Raw genomic sequence first — 19,655 nt, forward strand, 5'->3', positions numbered from 1 at the left:
AATCCCAGAGTGAAACCCTAGCTTATTAGATCTGCACCATTTTTTGTGGTCTCCACAACAAACTCCACTCCTTAGTCATCAATTCCATTTCTTTCCAAACAAAAGGTCGTTGTTTGTTTGAATCTGAACCAGATCATTTACCTTCTTCCAGTCTCTAACTTCTTTCAGTCTAAGTGTCACTCCTCCTCCAATTCTGATCTCTTGTGCATTCTTGATCTTAATTCCTGTATTGTTGATAGTCATGCCTGAAACTGCCTGAGCCCGAAACTCTAAAATTCCTTCCCAAACCCGCTCCATGCCTATCTTTCTTCTCTACTTCAAGTCACTTTTTTTTGGCTTGGTTTATGAACCATTCTTGCCTTCTAGTATGGACAGGTGGCATCCCTCCCCTCAACCTCCCAGTATCTTCAATATTTCCTTTGCTCAATATGTGATTTGGATGCTATTACATAGAAACTATCAGTGGTTTATTCACTATCTATAACTTACTGGCATAGTGTATGGGAATGCTTGTATGTATTGTACTGTCCTTCTAATTGTTTTATAGGAAGCAAACAAAGGATTTGTTTGATATCTGTAAGCTATTAACCTTTAGAATTAATTAGTTGGTGTAATGGTGTATAAAAATTATGTTTTGTTAATCAGCCATGTAGGATTAAGAATAGGCCATTCACATTCTCATGTTTGTTTCCTTATTTGATGAGACCATGGCTGACTAATAATCCCAACTTCACCCATACATCTTGTTTCTTTTGATATTCTTGACTAACAAAAATCTACTTTGTTTTAATAATCCAGTTGAAGACTGAAACTTTGTGACTGCCAGACAGGCAGAGGTAAAAGTTGACTATTATGAGCTGCTCCATTGAACTAAACAATTAATTTTTGTTGGCCCCATAAGTTCAAAAGTGCAAGGGAAAGGATCGAAAGTGGGAGTGTGAAAGGAAACTAATTAGCCAGAGTAAGGAAAAGACAGCTGGGAGTGCCCCAAGATCTCCTCCTCCAGTCAAAACAGAAGGTGCTGAAAGTCAAGGTGAAAATGTTTTTCAATTGTAATAAAGTTGTTCACGCATTCAGAATGCTTGAAGTTGTAGGAAAAACCTATGGTACTTATTGGGGTTTGTAAGAGTGAATATGAAAAAGCAACTCAAATGAAAATGCCACTGATCAAATTGTAGCTTTAACTACAACTAAGAGATCTGTGGCAAGCATTGCTAAGTGCAAGAATGGTGAAGAAGGTAAACAAGAGATAGAGAAAAGGTTTTTGTCAAAAGGGATGATGTGCTTTTTTTGTTCAAACAATGTAGATAAATCCATCCTACATTGAAGGGACCTAGAAGCCACTCAGGCCTTTTTGTTGGAAAAGGATCTAGTGTTCTCACCAGAGAGTTAAGTAAAACCAAAGTATTCTCAAATGGGATAAGTGGTGAGTATATCCTGATTCTGTTGTACAGAGTGCATTTGGAATGTGACTAGTGGTAGGGAGAGTGGATAGACAGAGTGGACTTGATCCTGGGTATTGGTTTGGTTGGAGCGAAAGTCATAGCTTCACCCGTTTTTGTGTGAGAGCGTTGCAGTGGTGAGGACCTAACCTCTGAAGGGAAAGTATCAAAATATAGCTCTCTGTCCCTCCTGTGTGTGAGATATACCAGCAAATCTAACTCCTGCTAATTGTTGTCATCCTTTTTTTATTGAACTGCTTTGTTTGCATACCCCAATCAAATAAGAGAAAAGGAAATCCTTCAAGGATATGTAAAGGATCAATTCTTCCCCAGTGCCTGAACATTGGCGCAAACAACTTTGTGTTGTCAATGAAGAACTAAAGGGGATTGAAAGATGTGAGAAGATATTGAACTCAATTAACTTATTGAAATCTCTATTCCAGATTGATGCTTCTGAACTGTTATATCTTTGTTTTCTCACCCTTAAAATCCATACCTTTTGTGTGTCTGTGTAGTCAAGAATTAGTAGAATTATAAAGTTTTAAGATAGTAATTCATATTTCATTGTTACCATCGGTTTAAGGCAATTTAGAGTCATAGAGATGTACAGCATGAAAACAGACCCTTTGGTCCAACCCGTCCATGCCGACCAGATATCCCAACCCAATCTAGTCCCACCTGCCAGCACCCGGCCCATATCCCTCCGAACCCTTCCCTATTCATACACCCATCCAAATGCCTCTTAAATGTTGCAATTGTACCAGTCTCCATCACATCTTCTGGCAGCTCATTCCATACACGTACCACTCTGCGTGAAAAAGTTGCCCCTTAGGTCTCTTTTATAACTTACCCCTCTCACCCTAAACCTATGCCCTCTAGTTCTGGACTCCCCGACCCCAGGGAAAAGACTTTGTCTATTTAGCCTATCCATGCAATTTGTTGATCATTAACTTTTTTTTCTTGTTAAGTACACAAAATGGGTGTGTATACACTTGCAATCTGAATTAGACAGTTAGGTATGATTGAGAAATGTAGTAGTAGTAAATCTGGTTCATCTTTGTAATGACTCGAGGGATAGTGGGGCATGTTTCAAGTGTGATACCCCAGCAGTTTGTTATGAAGTTCATAAATAAGTTTATAATTTTATACAAATGTATGTACTCATACTTCATAGGTGGTTTCAGCTCCTTCTGCTCGTATCCACCTGTCAACATTTCTTTGCTGAACTTATGTGGCTATTCAAGAGTGCACTGGAATTTTCAAATCTAGAGGTAGTCACGCTTTCCTTATTTAATAAATTCCATACTTGATTAGTAAAAGCAAAGAATTCTCCTTTTATTACAATGTGGGCAATAATTGACTGAACGTTTGATGTGATGACAGTTTAAAAACAAGTTGAATGAATGTATGATTTTGTCACATGTATTTTACAGTGAGAAAATAGTTAAATACAGTAAAAGGCTTTTCCACTATCACCATTTTAAATTGTTTAAGAGTAAGAAAAAAAGTAGGAAAATACAGCTGAAAGAGAATCCATCAGTCCTCAGCTTGCTCATTATCATCAATGCCTGTATTGCCAACCCCCTCCACTGCCTTGCTGTTGTCTACACCCTTCAGGTGCCATCTTTCGCCACTGGGCCGATTCTTCTCCCCCTCTGCCGCCAGATCCACCAACATCAGAGTTGAATCTCTTGGGCCCACCTTGTCGACATCGCCGTGATCATGAAGGTTTCATCTCAATTCTAGAATAAACAACTAGAAACCAGCAGGCACCACAGGAGATCCAATGCATACTCTCTTTGTACGCTAATCTTGCTGTTGTGGATGTTCTGCAAAGTTTCTATTCCCTGTGTTGGGATAGATAAAATCGCACCTGGACCTCATTTCTCTGTACTGATGCATTGAGAACAATGGTACTCTCAAATCAATAATGGCTCCATTCCTGTACAGTATCCTTCCTCTTCACTTTTGCCAAGAGGCAAAAACACGTAGACCATATTGTAGCTACCAATCCATGAAGACTTTCAGAACCCACTGAACATGCAACTCTAATCTCTCAAACCTTTCTGAGGCTCCACAAATACTTTGAGTCTTGCAGGTTTTGAAAAGTGAGAAATGGCACACCTCTGGAATGATACTCGTAAGGCCAATAAAATTCTGATGAATGATCCAACAGTAAAGCTGACAACGTTCAACATTCTTTGAGTAGTAGCCTGCATTGGCCATGCAAGGATATCACATCTCCCATGCAAATTAAATTTCAAAGATAGTTTTCATTGTTAATGAGTGATGCCTCTAAAAGTTTTGGTGCAGGATGCAAGGCAGCCATGTAATATTACGCAGTCTGTAACTTGGCTGTCGAATTTGGGCTTAGACTTGTAAAACTACTTTGTGCAAGAATAAATCATGTGGAAGTATCTGGGATGTGAATGAGGTTTTCAGCAGCCAATGGGCTGTGGATGTGGTGTACATGGAATTTTAGCAAGGCATTTGATATGGTTCCCCATGGTAGGCTCTTTCAGAAAGTAAGGGCATGGGATTCAGGGAAATCTGTCTTTCTGGATACAGAATTGGCTAGCCCATAGGGTAGTGGTTGGATGAAAAGTATTCAACCTGGAGCTCAGTGACCAGCAGTGATCAGTTCTGGGACTTCTGCTGTTTGTGATTTTTATAATTGAATTGAATGAGGAAGTGTAAGAGTGTTTTAGTAAGTTTGCCGATGATACAAAGGTTAGTGGAGTTGTGGATGGTGTGGGGGGGATCTTTTGGGTTGCAACCGGACATTGACAGGATGCAGAACTGGGCTGATAAGTGACAGTTGGCGTTCAAGTATGAAGTCATTCACTTTGGAAGGTCCAATATGAATGCAGAATATCGGTTTAAAGGCAGGATTCTTGGTAGTGTGGAGGAATAGAGGGATTTTGGGGTCCATAGATCCATCAAAGTTGCCACCCAGGTTGACAGAGTTGTTAAGGCGGCATATGGTGTGTTGGTTTTCATTCGCAGGGGGATTGAGTTTAAGAGCCACGAGGTTATGCTGCAGCTCTATAAGAGTCCTGGTTAGACCACGCTTGGGATATTGTGTTCAGTTATGGTCACCTCATTATCGGAAAGATATGGAAGCTTTAGAGACGGTGCAGAGGAGATTTCCCAGGATTCTGCCTGGACTGGAGGGGATGTCTTAGGAAGAAAGGTTGGGGAAGGTAGGGCTTTTCTCATTAGAGTGAAGAAGGATGAGAGGTGACTTGACAGAAGTTTACAAGATGCTGAGAGGCATAGATGAGTGGATAGCCAGAGACTTTTCCCCCGGGGCAGATATGTCTATCATGAGGGTGCATAATTGGAGAAAGGTTTAGGGGAGATGTCAGAGGTAGGTTTTTATGCAGACAGTGGTGAGTGCGTGGAATGCACTTCCAGCAGTGGTAGTAGAGTCAGATACATTAGGGACATTTAAGCAACTCTCTTGGATAGGTACGTGGAAGTTAGTACCAAGAAGGATATTTGGGTTAGTCTGATCTTTGAGTAGCATAAAAGGCCGGCTCAACATTGAGGGCCAAAGGGCCTGTACTGTGCTGCAGTGTTCTATGTTCTATGCTCATGAAGGAGGACTTTTCAGTGTCGATAGGGCTGTTTTTGTCATTGTTATTTCCAGTGCTTAGATTGATACCAGGTGATCTATCCAGTTTTGTTTCTTTTTGTGATTTTATGGCTGTTAGAGTCATAGAGATAAAGAGCACGGAAACAGACCCTTCAGTCCAACTCGTCCATGCCGACCAGATATCCCAACCTAATCTAGTCCCATTTGCCAGCACTTTGCCCATAGCCCACTAAATCCTTCCTATTCATATACCCATCTTGATGCCTTTTAAATATTGTAATTCTACCAGCCTCTACAGCTTCCTCTGGCAGCTCATTCCATACACGTACCACCCTCTGTGTGAAGACGTTGCCCCTTAGTTCTCTTTTAGATCTTTCCCTCTCACCCTAGACCTATGCCCTCTAGTTTTGGACTCCCCCGCACCAGGGAAAAGACTTTGTCTATTAATCTTATCCATGCCCCTCATGATTTTATAAACCTCTATTATGTCACCCTTTAGCCTCTGATTCGCCAGGGAAAAAGTCCCAACCTATTCAGCCAATCCCCATGGCTCAAATCCTCCAACTCTGGCAACATCCTTGTAAATCTTTTCTGAACCCTTTCAAGTTTCGCAACGTCCTTCTGATAGGAAAAAGACCAGAATTGCACGCAATATTCCAAAAATGCCCCAATCAATGCCCTGTACAGCTGCAACATGACCTTCCAACTCCTGTACTCTACACTCTGACAAGGAAAGCATACCAAACATCATCTTCACTATTCTAACTACCTGTGACTCTATGAACTTTAACTCTATGGTCTTTTTGTTCGACAACACTCCCTAGGATCTTATCATTAAGTGGATAAATCCTGCTAAGATTTGCTTTCCCAAAATGCAGTACCTTGCATTTATCTAAATTAAACTCCTTCTGCCACTCCTTAGCCCATTAGCTCATCTGATCAAGATCCTGTTGTAATCTGAGGTAACCTTCTTTGCTGTCCACTACACCTCCAATTTTGGTGTCATCTGCAAACTTATAAACTATGCCTCCTATGTTCTGTTATGGAGAAAATCACCAGTCTCTGAGTCAGAGTCGGAGTTCAATAACGGAGTTTATTGTACAAGGAAATACTGGAGTACCGGGGAGATAAAGACACCAGCAGCACAGTGGTCGGCTGGGAGTCTTCTCTCAACCCGGAGCACATGTCAAGACACGTTTATCCATTTTGTAATGCAATAGGTCAGTGATGACAGTTATTGTCTTTGTCACGTGGTTTGTTTATTGTAAACTTGGCAGAATCGTTGACAGTTTTGATGCAGTCATTGTCAGTTCCAGTGCAGCCTTTGTTAATTTCAGCGCGGTCGTTGTCAGTTTCAGTGCAGACATTGTCAGTTTTAATGTCTGTGCGAAAGTCCATTGCTATAGTAATGGGCACTAATCCCTTTTCCTGAAAGGGACAATTACTGCAGTCCTGGATATTATTGCTTTGTATTGAGTCCGTATCAAACTGTTAACATTTCTAAGGTTTTGGCTGGACCCAGCCACTTCGGCGGGCATTGTATGCTACTCATGTGTATTCTCTTTCCTACCCACCTTAAACTAATCAATTGGGTTGTGAGTGTATTGTGCTGGCATTCTGATGGCCCCAGGCAGTGACTGAGTTTGGTCTGCTATCTCTTTCCATATTGTGGTCTGGCGGCCATCTTGTGCGTCAAGTGGCCAACTTGTAGCTCAGTGGCCATCTTGTGTATCTGTGTGCTCAGTGGCACCCTGCCTCGTGCTATCTCCTTCTTCAGTTCACATGCAAATCATTTATATAAATGACGTAAAGCAATTTATACAACTGAGTAGCATGTAAGGCCATTTTAGAGAGCACCTGAGAGTCAACCATGTTGTCTGGAATCATGTGTAGGCCAGACCAAATAAGTCTTCTGAAATGAAAACAAAACTGATTGCTTAATATGTTTATGCAGCCTTCCTTAAGTATAAAAGTATAAAAATCATATCCATTATAACTCCAAGGGTGTCTCTGAAACTGTTGTATGCAGTCATGGATGTCTTTGGAATTGATGCACTTAGAATATTGTTCCAGAATGACTTTCTGACCTTTGTTTAAAACAAACCTTCAAGTTTCTAACACATATCTATATGCCTCTATTTTCAAAATAATCTAAATTTCAAAATTATACATTTTGCACCACTTATCGCATATAACTCTTACTCAAAAATTTAGATGAAGCAAATATGGATTAACAGAGAAACCACAGTGGAACGCCCTGCAGAGCTCATTAAATGACAGATGCAGTAAGGATTTAACCACCCAGTCTCTCCTGACAGTGTGGGTTACAAGATCTAATTCTAACATTGTCTCCTTCACCAAGGATTCTAATACGACTTTATCAATGCTTTAACCTTGAAAATCTGTCAATGTCACTTCATCATAACTTGCCTTAATAACTTCTCATTTTTTAGATTAGATTAGGTTCCCTACAGTGCAGAAACAGGCCCATCGGCCCAACAAGTCCACACCGACCCTCCGAAGAGTAACCACCCAGACCTGTTCCCCTACTCCCTATTAATGCACCTATCATTATGGACAATTTGACATGGCCAATTCACCTGACCTGCACATCTTGGGAATGTGGGAGGAAACCGGAGCACCCAGAGGAAACCTACGCAGACGCTGGGAGAAGTGTAAACTCCACGCCCGAGGCTGGAATCGAAGCTGGGTCCCTGGCACTGCAAGGCAGCACTGCTAAACACTGAGCCACCGTGCCACCCCATTTCTTGGGAGTTCAGACCCTTTTTCCAAAGCCAGGTTCCACAGGATTCTGGAGTAGCTCACATGCATTTAATTTGGGGCACAATCTCAGTTTTTCACCACACCAGGTTGCTGCTGTTATTGAGCCTTTCCTTGGCAAATCACGAGGTCTGTAGTGGACAGCTTCCTTTAAACTCCACTGAGTCAATAAAATGCCCCATAGCTTTCCGAAGGCCGCGCAGCATGGGACTACCATGCTCATGGACTTCCCTAAGCCCCATCTGCATCAACTGACTAACAGCAGCATGTTAGCTACATGGGTCCTCCTTTCCTATTCCAGAATCAATGTACTACTAAACCTGATTTACCTCTGAACTTCTTCAATAACCCTTGATCTGGCATGAGTGAAAACCAGCAACAAGCCCCCCCCCCCCCCCCCCCCCCCGCCACCGTTCTTATGCAGAGCAGATCTAACCAGCATGACAATATTTTAATCTTTAAATAATGGATTCTCGAGCTACTAGTTTTCACAGCACCCAAGGATGTGGAGCACGGAGGATGAAATCAGATAAGTGAATGATTTTCGGAGGCCAGTGTTGAATTGCTGTCTTATGAGCATGTATATTTACTACAAATTGCACTTTATCTCCATTATGAAGATTCTCTTTCCATTTCTCTTGTCATCTCTTTTCTTCTCCCTGCCATAAAAAAAAATTGGAGTCAATCTCCCATTTAACAGCCTTTTTTTCCTCACTATTTGCACTAGTGATTGCATCAGTTTCTCACTGAATTCCTAGCATTTAAAACTTCCACACTGTGCTTTGACTTCAAATACTCAAACTTTTCTCTCAATTCTAGTGATCCCTTTTGGTTGACTGAATTGGTGAGTGGCAAGATAAAATAACATGTTTCCTTCAGTGCTTGCATCTGTACTTACAGGATTAAATTCGTTTGAGTTTAGTGCTCAGACTGCAAGGTATTGGAGCATAAATCTCATCACATCCTGGCAGATTTCAAGACGTGCAGGCATGGCAATAATCGTCAAACAAAAACACAGATAACACTGGTTATGTGTGTAGGTTGTGATTGTATATACTGGCTTATTGACTGTGTATATGTTTTTAAACATTTTCTTAAAGGTTAATTCAACTGAATTCTTTGTTTTAGACTTTCAGTCAATAGCTCAAAAACTTCAAGAATGATCAAATGCCTCTTTGGGTCCGCTATGTGGATGACACCTTTGTCATCACAGAACGGAACAAATTAGAGGAAATATACAACGTCATCAACAATATCCTGACAGGCATAAAATTCACAAAAGAGGTGGAGAACCACAACAGACTCACATTCATAGACATGATAGTTGAGCGTACAGTTAACGGAGAGCTTCAAGCCAGCGTCTACTGAAAACCAATACAGACCAAATACTTAACTTCAGAAGCAATCATCCTAACACCCATAAATGGACATTATTTCAACGAGCTACATCACACTGCAGCACCCAAGAACTGCAAAAAACAGAAGAAAAATATCTATACAACGTTTTCAAGAAAATGTGTAGCCAATAAACACAATCCGCTGATTCCTCAGAAATAAATCCAAATAAGCAGGCACTAAGCAACCAAAACCTATAGCCACATTACCTTACATCAAAGGCATATCAGAAACTATTTCCAGACTATTCCGACCCCTTGGCATCATCGTAGCCCACAAACATACCAACACACTTAAACAGCAATGAACCTAAAGAATCCATTAGATACTACCAGAAAACTAACGTCATTTACAAGATACCATGCAAGAACTGTTTAAAAAAAACACTACATCGGACAAACAAGCAGGAAATTTGCCACCAGGATACATGAACACCAACTGGCCACCAAAAAGCATGACCCACTATCACTGGTTTCTATACATACAGACGAAGAAAGACACCACTTTGACTGGGATAACGCACACATCCATGGACAGGCGAGACAAAGACACGTTTGAGAATTCTTAGAGGCATGGCATTCTAACCAGAACTCCATCAATAAACACATTAATTTAGATGCTATCTACCTTCCCTTGGGGAAAAAAAAAGAACCAGAAATAACATCACCAACCTTAAGAAACCAAGACCTATTCATAGAGAGGCTGAACATAGCACCAGCACTTCACCGAGACTCTCACTGATGATGTTACCGAGTCGTGGTGGTGAAATGTCTGAAAACAAATCTTCTGGCTCAGCAAGCTAACTTACATACTTACCATCTTAGTCTCTTTGAATAGAATTAATGCCCTTAAATTGTAACATTTTGCAGTTCGCAATCGTTTACAATTTTTATTTGTCTACAGTTTTGCGAATAAGTGGTTTGTATAGACATTCAGAGACTAGGAAGAATAATTTTGAGTAAAGGCAGGAACTGTTGGGAACACTTGGCAGGATTGGCCGCATCTATATAGAGAGAGAACTTCAGTTTCACTGATCTGAAATTTCAAGTTTGGTGTGGCTCTTCAGAGATGTCTTTTCTGACTTTTATCTGACCATATATTTGAATTGTGTATTTTAATTTGTGTTATGAGCATGTTATGTTGTGACATAGCATCCCAGTTTGCAGTCTAGTAAAGTGTTGAACTACTGATTAATAACACAGGCCAGGCTTGCTTTCAAAGTTACAGTTAGAGGATTTTGTTACCTGTAATGTAATCTTTCAGAAACGTTATTGAATTTTACTGCCACCTGGAATTAATATTGTTTCTTGGATCATGATTGACTGCAAAGTTAAAGGTAGATTTATTTTTAGTAAGTATTTGTTTTTGATTGGTTGAGCAACTCTAATTGAACTTCAGCCTTTTCCATACTATAAAAATTCATAGCTCTACAAGAAATTTGACACTTTAAAGGTGATTTGGTAGACACTTTTTGTCCCCAGGGCTGTTGAATGGCAAAGATAGAACATAGGCTGAATTTGGAGGGGAATGATGCAGATGTGGAGAGAAAATCTGGTGAGGGTTTCTCTGCACTCAAATTTCTTGCATTTTTTTCTTCTCAGGAACACTCTATCTTAATAGTTCCACAGAAAAAGAAGACTGCAACAATCTGTTGGGAGATCAAAATGAAGTCAGTGCATTTGATATATGCACTTTTTTCTTTATTTCCTTGTTGTAAATTAATTGGAAATAAATTTGGCGTATTCCTTTTAGGTTGTATTTGATTTATTTGTTTCATTTATTGTCATGTGTATCTTGTTACAATATACAGTGAAAAGTGTTGTATAACACACCGGCTCCATTTTAAAACACAGAAAAATATACAAAAACATAGAATATAAAGACAGAAAATGAAAAAAATAAAGTAAGTGTCCAGCTTCACAGTCCGTCATGGACCTGATGGCCAGGCATGAATCCCTTTCACCGCATCACCGCTGCTGGAACAAAAATCGCTATTCTTCAGAACCACCTTGCTGCCACCAGTGTATTCACCACTGAGTCCCTGCTGAACCTCACCAATGCAGATGCCACATTTGGTGGAAGGTCCTGGCCCAAACTTGACTCTATTGCTGCCATGAGTCTGCTTCGGGCCCACCTTGCCAATGTAGCCATTGCTGATACTGCCTGGTCTTGTACTAGACTCAGGTTTACCTCCATGAATCTGCCTTTGAAGCAGATGCTGCCGAGAACGCAAACACTCCTCGGGAGCTGCTGCCATGAGTTTGCGTCACTGGGCCCACTCACCAGTGCTGATGCTGTTGCCATCATCGAGCTCTTCACCAAGTGCTCAGTAGAGTAAAAAATAAGAGGGAAAAATAAATGAGAGCAGAGAGAATAAAAAGAAAAGTGAACAGAGCAGTTGAGCCCCTGGGCTCAGGAGCCCTACTCCTCCACCATTTACTGGAAGCTGGATTTATATTTTTCAGTTTTTAGACAGCTGAAGAAGTTGTGCAAATTCTACCTGAGTTAAGAAGTTTGATCATAATCCAAATTAAAAGTATCAGCTTGAATTAAGCTGCTTTTTGCTTTACCAGAAAGAGAAGGCTTAAAATTGTAAAGGACATGGTTGATTCATGGAAAAAGTCATCTGTCACTTTGAGTGACAAAGTAGTGTTTCATTCGTTTGAAAAGTCATGACTTAAGCATCTTTTGGGTAAATTTGGCATATTTGACAGTTGAATATTTTCATTGCTAATTAGATGTTTTGTAAGACTGGTTGCCTATTGGCTTGTTTTTTAGATTACTCCATTAAATTAGTTCAGAAATGTCAAAGAAAAAGTCTCAAGTGAACTTCGCCACAATGAAGGTGAAATCATTCAGAATTTAATTAGTTGACCCATTTTCAAAATTAATTGGTCTTTATTAAACTTCAGAAGTTAGTTAATGTATGGAATGGGTACTTAAAGCACTCTATAAAACTTTGTGTTTATAAAGGTCATGGTCAAGTTAGTCCAGATTTTGACCTTTGTATTGATTTAATTAAGAATGTGACATGAAGGATTTTCTGTCCCTTGCGGCTATCTTTTGTCCTGGTTCTGTTCGTTCATAATTTTATTTTGTAGTGCTGATTTAAACTGAAGGATGTCAACAGTAGTTTGCATTGTATTCATATGATTCTCTTAAATGGTGCAAAAGATAGTTTGATGTTACTGAAGTTAATTTATGTTGGCTTGTTTTTTAGAATTGGGGGAAGAGGGGTGATGACACTTTGGTATTGTCCTTGGACTAGAGATTCAGGGCAGATGGTGGAATGGTATATGGTGGAATTTTAATTCAGTAAAATTTGGAATTAGAAGTCTAATGATGACCATGAAAACCATTGTCAATTGTTGTAAAAATATAATGCCCTTTGGGGAAGAAAGGCTACTGTTCTTACCTGGTTTGACTTACATGTATCTCCAGATCCAAAGTAACTTGCTTGACTCTTAACTACTCTCGAAACTGACCTAGCAAACCATTTAATTGCATCAAAACGCTAAAAAGTCCCAATAAAGGAACGAAACCAAACAGACCACCTCACATCAGCCTGGGCACCAGAAATGACAGCAGCATTCTCAGATATGTTGACCTTGCAAAGTCCTCTTTTGCAACATTAGGGATGAGTGCCAAAATTGAGAGAGCTGTCTCATAGACTAGCTGCGCAATAGGCTGACTTCGTCATACACACAGAGGAATACCTGACACAATATCCAGACACCCGTATCCCCGACCCAACAGCAGGACAGATCCAACATGGTGATATATGGTCATGAGGGAGTTGATCTGGGAGTTCTCCACATTGACTGTGGATCCCAAGAGACTCCACAGCATCATCTGGCAAAGGAAGCCACCTCCCGATTACCACTTACAGTCACCCTTACGTGGATAATTAATCAATATTCCTCTATGAGCACCATTTGGAGGCAGCCCTGAAAATGACATGGCTATGGATTGTACTCTGGTTGGGAGACTTCAATCTCAATCACCACGAATGGTTTCGCAGCAAGTACTACTAGCTGAGCTGGCTGAGTCCGAAAGGATATAGCTGCTAGACTGGGTGTGCAGTCAGTGATAAGGGAACTAAAAAGAGGGGAAAACACACTTGATTCATCCTCACCAGTCTGCCAGCTGCAGGTGCATTTGTTCATGATAGTGTTGCTAGGAGTAACTATTGCACAGAATGTATGTGTGCCATTTCCTTGAACATTATGTTATGGATCCAACCTGGGATCAAGCTATTTTGGACCATTATGTAACTAGGCAAACGTAATAAATCATCTCAGAGTAAAAGATCACCTAGGAAATTGTGACCATAACATGATAGAATTTAGCATTCCGTTTGAGGTAACAAACTCAAGTTGAAAACAATTGTGCTAACCTGTACTGGAAAAGAGTTTCGCAGAAAAGATGGTTGATGACCAGTAGCAATTGTTTAAAAACATGGCTGATGACTCTCAACAAAGATTTGGCCTAATGAGGAAGGCTGACTCCAGGAAGGGGATAAACTAACCGTGGTTAACCAACAAAATTAAGGATATCAATAAATTGAAAGAAAAACAAAAAATGGGGCAAACATTTGTGCTAAGCCAGAAGATTAGGAAAGATTTTAAAAACTAAACTAAGAGTCCTAGAGATGTACAGCATGGAAACAGACCCTTTGGTCCAACCCGTCCATGCCAACCCAATCAAGTCCCACCTGCCAGCACCCGAACCATATCCTTCCATACCCTTCCTATTCATATAGCCATTCAAAAACTTATAAATGTTGCAATTGTACCAGCCTCCACCACTTCTTCTGGCAGCTCATTCCATACACATACCACCCTCTGTGTGAAAAGGTTGCCCCTTAGGTCTCTTTTATATCTTTCCCCTCTCACCCGAAACCTATGCCCTCTAGTTCTGGACTCCCCAATCCCAGGAAAAAGACCTTGTCTATTTATTTTATCCATGCCCCTCATGATTGTGTAAACCTCTATAAGGTCACCCCTCAGCCTCCAATGCTCCAGGGAAAACAGCCCCAGCCTGTTCAACCTCTCCCTAAGCTCAAATCCTCTAACCTTGGCAACATCCTTGTAAATCTTTTTTGAACCCTTTCAAGTTTCACAACATCTTTCCGATAGGAAGAAGACCAGAATTGCACACAATAGTCCAACAGTGGCCGTACAGCTGCAACATAATGTCCCAACTCCTGTACTCGATACCCTGACCAATAAAATGCCAACTTTACTATCCTATCTACCTGCGACTCCACTTTCAAGGAGTTATGAACCTGCACTCCATGGTCTCTTTGTTCAGCAACACTCCTTAGGACCTTACCATTAAGTGTATAAGTCCTGCTAAGATTTGCTTTCCCAAAATGCAGCACCTCGCATTTATCTGAATTGAACTCCATCTGCCACTTTTCAGCCCATTGGCCCATCTGGTCAAGATCCTGTTGTAATCTGAAGTAACTTTCTTCGCTGTCCACTACACCTCCAATTTTGGTGTGGTCTGCAATCTTACTAAATGTGTACCTCTTACGCTCACATCCAATTCATTTATGTAAATAACAAAAGAGGACCCAGCAATGATCCTTGAGGCACTCCACTGGTCACAGGCCTCCAGTATGAAAAACAACCCTCCATCACCACCCTCTGTCTTCTACCTTTGAGCCAGTTCTGCATCCAACTGGCTAGTTCTCCCTGTATTCCATGAGATCTAACCTTGCTAACCAGTCTTCCATGGGGAACCTTGTCGAGCGCCTTACTGAAGTTCATATAGATCACATCGACCGCTCTGCCCTCATCAATCCTCTTTGTTACTTCTTCAAAAAACTCAATCAGGTTTGTGAGACATGATTTCCCATGCACAAAGCCATGTTGACTATCCCTAATCAGTCCTTGCCTTTCCACATACACGTACTTCCTGTCCCTCCAGATTCCCCCTCCAACAATTTGCCCACCACTGACATCAGGCTCATTGGTCTATAGTTCCCTGGCTTGTCCTTACCACCCCTCTTAAACAGTGGCACCACATTAGCCAATCTCCAGTCTTCCGGCACCTCACCTGTGACTATCGATGATACAAACATCTCCGCAAGAGGTCCAGCAATCGCTTCTCTAGCTTCCCACAGAGTTCGAGGGTACACCTGATCAGGTCCTGGGGATTTATCCACCTTTATGCGTTTAAAGCCATCCAGCACTTCCTCCTCTGTAATATGGACATTTTGCAAGGTGTCACCATGAATTTCCCTACATTCTATATCTTCCATATCCTTTTCTACAGATGACCAAAAAGAAGGGAGAAAACAAATTTTGAGGATTGGCTAACAAGGGTTTTTTTAAAAATGAACATTGCATCTTTAAATATATAAAAAGGTAAAAAGAGGGCGAGTGAACAGAAGCCCTATTGAGAATGAGGCTGTTAAAATAATAATGAGGAATGAACGAATGGCAGAGGATTTGAATAATTACCTTGCTTCAGACTTCACTTTAGAAAACTGTCATAGTATTCCAAAAATCATCAGTAATCAAAGAGTAAAGGTAGGGAGGAAATAAATATGGTAACTATCATGAGAGAAAAAGTGCGAGCAAAACTAATGAGGCTAAAGATCAACCGCATCCGGGGACCTGATGGGTTGCTTCCTGAGATATTGAAGGAAGTAACTTTAGTGATAGTGCATGCACGAGTAGCAATTTTCAAAAAACCTTAAGTTGTGAAATGGTCCCACAGAATTGGAAAACTGCCAATGTAACACCTTTATTTAGAAAGAGAGGGAGACAAACAAAAGTTGAACTGTAGGCCAGTTAGCTTAACATCTGTTATTGGGAACACATTGGATTCTATAATAAAAGATGTAATAAGCAGAGCATTTAGAAATAATAACACAATCAAGAAAGTCAAAGTCAACATGGCTTCGTGAAGAGGAAATCATGTTTTACAAATATGAGTTCTTTGAAGAGCTAGCAAGAGAACAGATAAAGATGCACTAATAGATGTAACACATTTGTATTTCCCAAAGGTATTCAATAAGCTACCATACATAAGGCTCAGGTAACAGCTAATGGCGCTGGGGGCAGAATATTAACATTAATACAGGATTGTTAAACTAACAGAAGACAAGGTTAGTATAAGGAGGGCATTTTCAGGATGGCAACCGGTAACTAGTGGAGTGTCATAAGAGATTAGTACTGGTATCACAATACTATATACTAATTACTTGGATGAGGTAAATAAATGTACTATAGCCAGGTTTATGGATGACACAAAAAAAAGTGGGAAAGCTAGTGTTGAGGATGGCATCAAGAATCTGGAGAGATTAGATTAGATTATTTACAGTGTGGAAACAGGCCTTTCGGCCCAACAAGAGGACCATAATCAGGTTAGATGAGTGGACAAAAACTTGGCAGATGGAAAACAATGTGGGAAAATGAGAAGTTAAGAACTTTGCCAGGAAGGCTAGAAGAGATGAATATTATTTCAATGGAGAAAGACAGCTGAAAGCTGCAGCACAGAGGGATTCATTGGTCCTTGTGCATGAATCATTAAATAATCAGGGCACACATTAGCACATAATACAAAAAGCAAATGGAATGTTGGTCTTTATTTCAAAGGGAATGGAGTTTAAAAATAGGTGAGATTTGGTAAAACTATTGAAAATACTAGTTAGACCACACCAAAGTGCTGTAGTGGTGAAGAATTCTGTTGGACTCAGCATTAACTCTTTCTTTCTGCAGATGCTGCCAGAATTGTTGAGTTTCTGCAACACACTGTGTTTATCCTGAGAATACTTTGAACAGTTTTGGTCAACTTATCTAAAAAACGATACACTGGATTTGGAGGCAGGCCAGGAGGCAGAGGGTGATTGTCAAAGATTGTTTTTGTGACAGAAAATCTGTGTCCAGTGGTATATCATGGCTCAGGGCTGACTCCCTTGCTGTTTGTAGTGTACAGTACTTAGCTAGACATGATTGTTGGTGGTCTGGTCAGTAAGTTCACAGATGACACAAAAATTTGTGGTGTGGTAAATGATGAGCAAGAAAGCCTTAGACCACCTGACTATATAGACAGATTTGTTAGATGGGTAAATAACAGCAGCAAATGGAGTTTAACCCTGAAACATATAAGATGATGTTTGGAAGGACTAACAGGGCAAGGGAAGACATCATGAATGGCTGGATCCTTGAAAGTACAGAGGATCAGAGAGACCTTGGTGTATGTGTCTTTAGATCCTTGAAGGCAACAGAACAGGGAGATAGGATGGTTAAGAAGGCATATGGGATAGTTGCTTTTGCGAGTCATGCAAATTAGCAGGGATGTTATGATGGAGCTGTAAGATTTATGTTAGGCTGCAGCTGGAGTACTGTGTGCAGTTGTGGTTGCCAAACTAAATGAAGGATGTGATTGTACTGGTAAGGGCGCAAAGCAATTCACAAGGATCTTACCTGGGCAGGAAATTTCAGTCATGATGAAGACTAGATAAACATGGGTTGTTTCCGTTAGAGCAGAGAAGGGTGAAAACTGACCTGAGATGTAAAACATTTATGATGGGCTCAGACAATGTTCCCTCTATAATGCACAGCCTTAGAGCTGCTGAGGAGATCTGTACATATCGATTGGTGTGTCAATGAATGACTTTTGCCTCCAGAAGCCACAGTTGAGACATGTATACAGTGACAAACAAAAATTGCATAAACTGTTGGGCATTGATTGGGCAGATAGAAAGAAACGTTTCCCCTCAGTAGAGCAGTCAGTAATCGGGGGCATAGATTTTTGTTGGGTCAGGAGGTTTTGAAAGCAGTTCAGAAAACATCTCACTGACTGAATGGATGTTAGAGGCAGGGAACACTTAATAAATAGTTTGATGAGCACTTGAAATCCCACAGGGATCAAGTCTATGAGCCAAGTGCTGGGTGATAGGATTACAGTATTTGGGTGCTTGAATATCTGCGTAGGCCACAATTTATTGAAGGGCCTGCTTCCATCTGCAAAACCCTATTGCTTTAAACCACAGACTATCATCGTTGTTTTACATTGGCCTCTTCAACAATATTAATCTTTTAAAAGATTCACCCTCTGTATTTGTTTAAATTGCTACATTCTCTATCACTACATATGAGAGTACAATCTAAAGAAATTCACCTCTGTTAAGCAATGTTACACTTTTCTCTTATGCATAAGTATATGGACTCAGCTTCAAAACTGTTTTGAGAATCCCACGTTCTTCTGCTTCTGGAAAGGTGTTTCCATTGATTTTGTTTTATGATCATCATAAACTTGTAACGTTTTGGGAGTCTGGAAAAGTTTAGTGTTTATCTTAGTTGTCTTTAAAAATGAGTGTTTTGTCAGGTTGCAAGCAATGAAGTGTCCGTGCAATTTACAAGAAGAGATGTAAAACCAGGCAAACTTCAATTTCTTAGTGATCTGGCTTCATTGAAAATAGGATGAGGAAAAACATGAATGTATTCTGAGTTTTGTTACACTTTAGTTGTGCTTCTCCCGAAATGTACATATTTTAATTTATGTAAGCATGCCTGCCTGAATGGACTCTAAATGTGGGACTTTGCTTTCAGAATCACCTGATAGTGATGTTGCCATGGATGTAGGATCAACTGAACAACCAGATTCAGAAACTGTATATGACTGTGTAATTTGTGGACAAAGTGGCCCGTCAACGGAGGAAAGACCAACAGGATTAGTAGTTCTGTTGCAGGCTTCATCAGGTAACCAGTTTCATATGTAGCAAAATTTATATTACACATCTTGATTAATTGGCACATATATGTATGCTCAGGTGGAAGATTGTTTTACAGAATGATGGCATTTCATATCATTGTAATTTCAAAAGATAAATTATTGTCACACACAACTAGCTAAATCCCGATCGATGCACAATTCCAGAATGCTTTCTCCCTTGAAGCTGATTTCTATTTAGTATGCCCAAGGCATTGACCATGAAGGTCAGAAAACTAACATAATGATTCTGATTGTCACACCAAATTTTGTCGAATTGAAAGGATCTTCATAAAGAATAGTTAAATAGATTTCTCAACATTAATGGCATCTTAAACAAATCCTCTACCTACAATCTCTACAACTCCTTTGTAATATTGAAAATTAATGCTAACATTATATTGCTTGAGTGTTTTCTCTCATCTAGGAGAAGTGAAATCCATATTTTGCTCTTGCATGCTTACATTTAATAGTTCCGTTTTGCTGGCCTTTGCTATAGAAAGCAGAGAACTGGTGACTGTATCAATAGAGTTATATATAAGAGGGAGGTTGTTGCCTCCATTTAAATCACTGTAAACAGTTGTTAAATTTCTGAAATTTTGTTAGAATGTTGTGGCTGATAAAATCAGTTCCAATTGAAGAAAATTTCAATACTCCCAATTCACTCTAAATATTTACTGCAAGGAAGAGGAAATTGATAAGATTATCCA

General features: G+C 40.2%; 1 protein-coding gene across 4 annotated transcripts in view; it reads left to right on the top strand.

Annotated features, from left to right (window-relative positions):
• Nucleotides 1-19,655, top strand: part of ubr3 (ubiquitin protein ligase E3 component n-recognin 3) — a 356,926-nt gene that overhangs the window by 200,695 nt on the left and 136,576 nt on the right. For all 4 annotated transcript variants that reach the window (XR_011961687.1, XM_072579281.1, XM_072579282.1 and 1 more), the window contains exon 26: nucleotides 18,786-18,935. Coding sequence is in view for 3 of the 4 variants with exons in the window: in XM_072579281.1 (XP_072435382.1) it covers nucleotides 18,786-18,935 (150 nt within the window). In the remaining variant the exon portion in view is untranslated. The remainder of the gene's footprint in view (nucleotides 1-18,785; nucleotides 18,936-19,655) is intronic.

Source organism: Chiloscyllium punctatum, chromosome 10, assembly GCF_047496795.1.
Source record: "Chiloscyllium punctatum isolate Juve2018m chromosome 10, sChiPun1.3, whole genome shotgun sequence".
NCBI classification, from domain to species: Eukaryota; Metazoa; Chordata; class Chondrichthyes; order Orectolobiformes; family Hemiscylliidae; genus Chiloscyllium; species Chiloscyllium punctatum.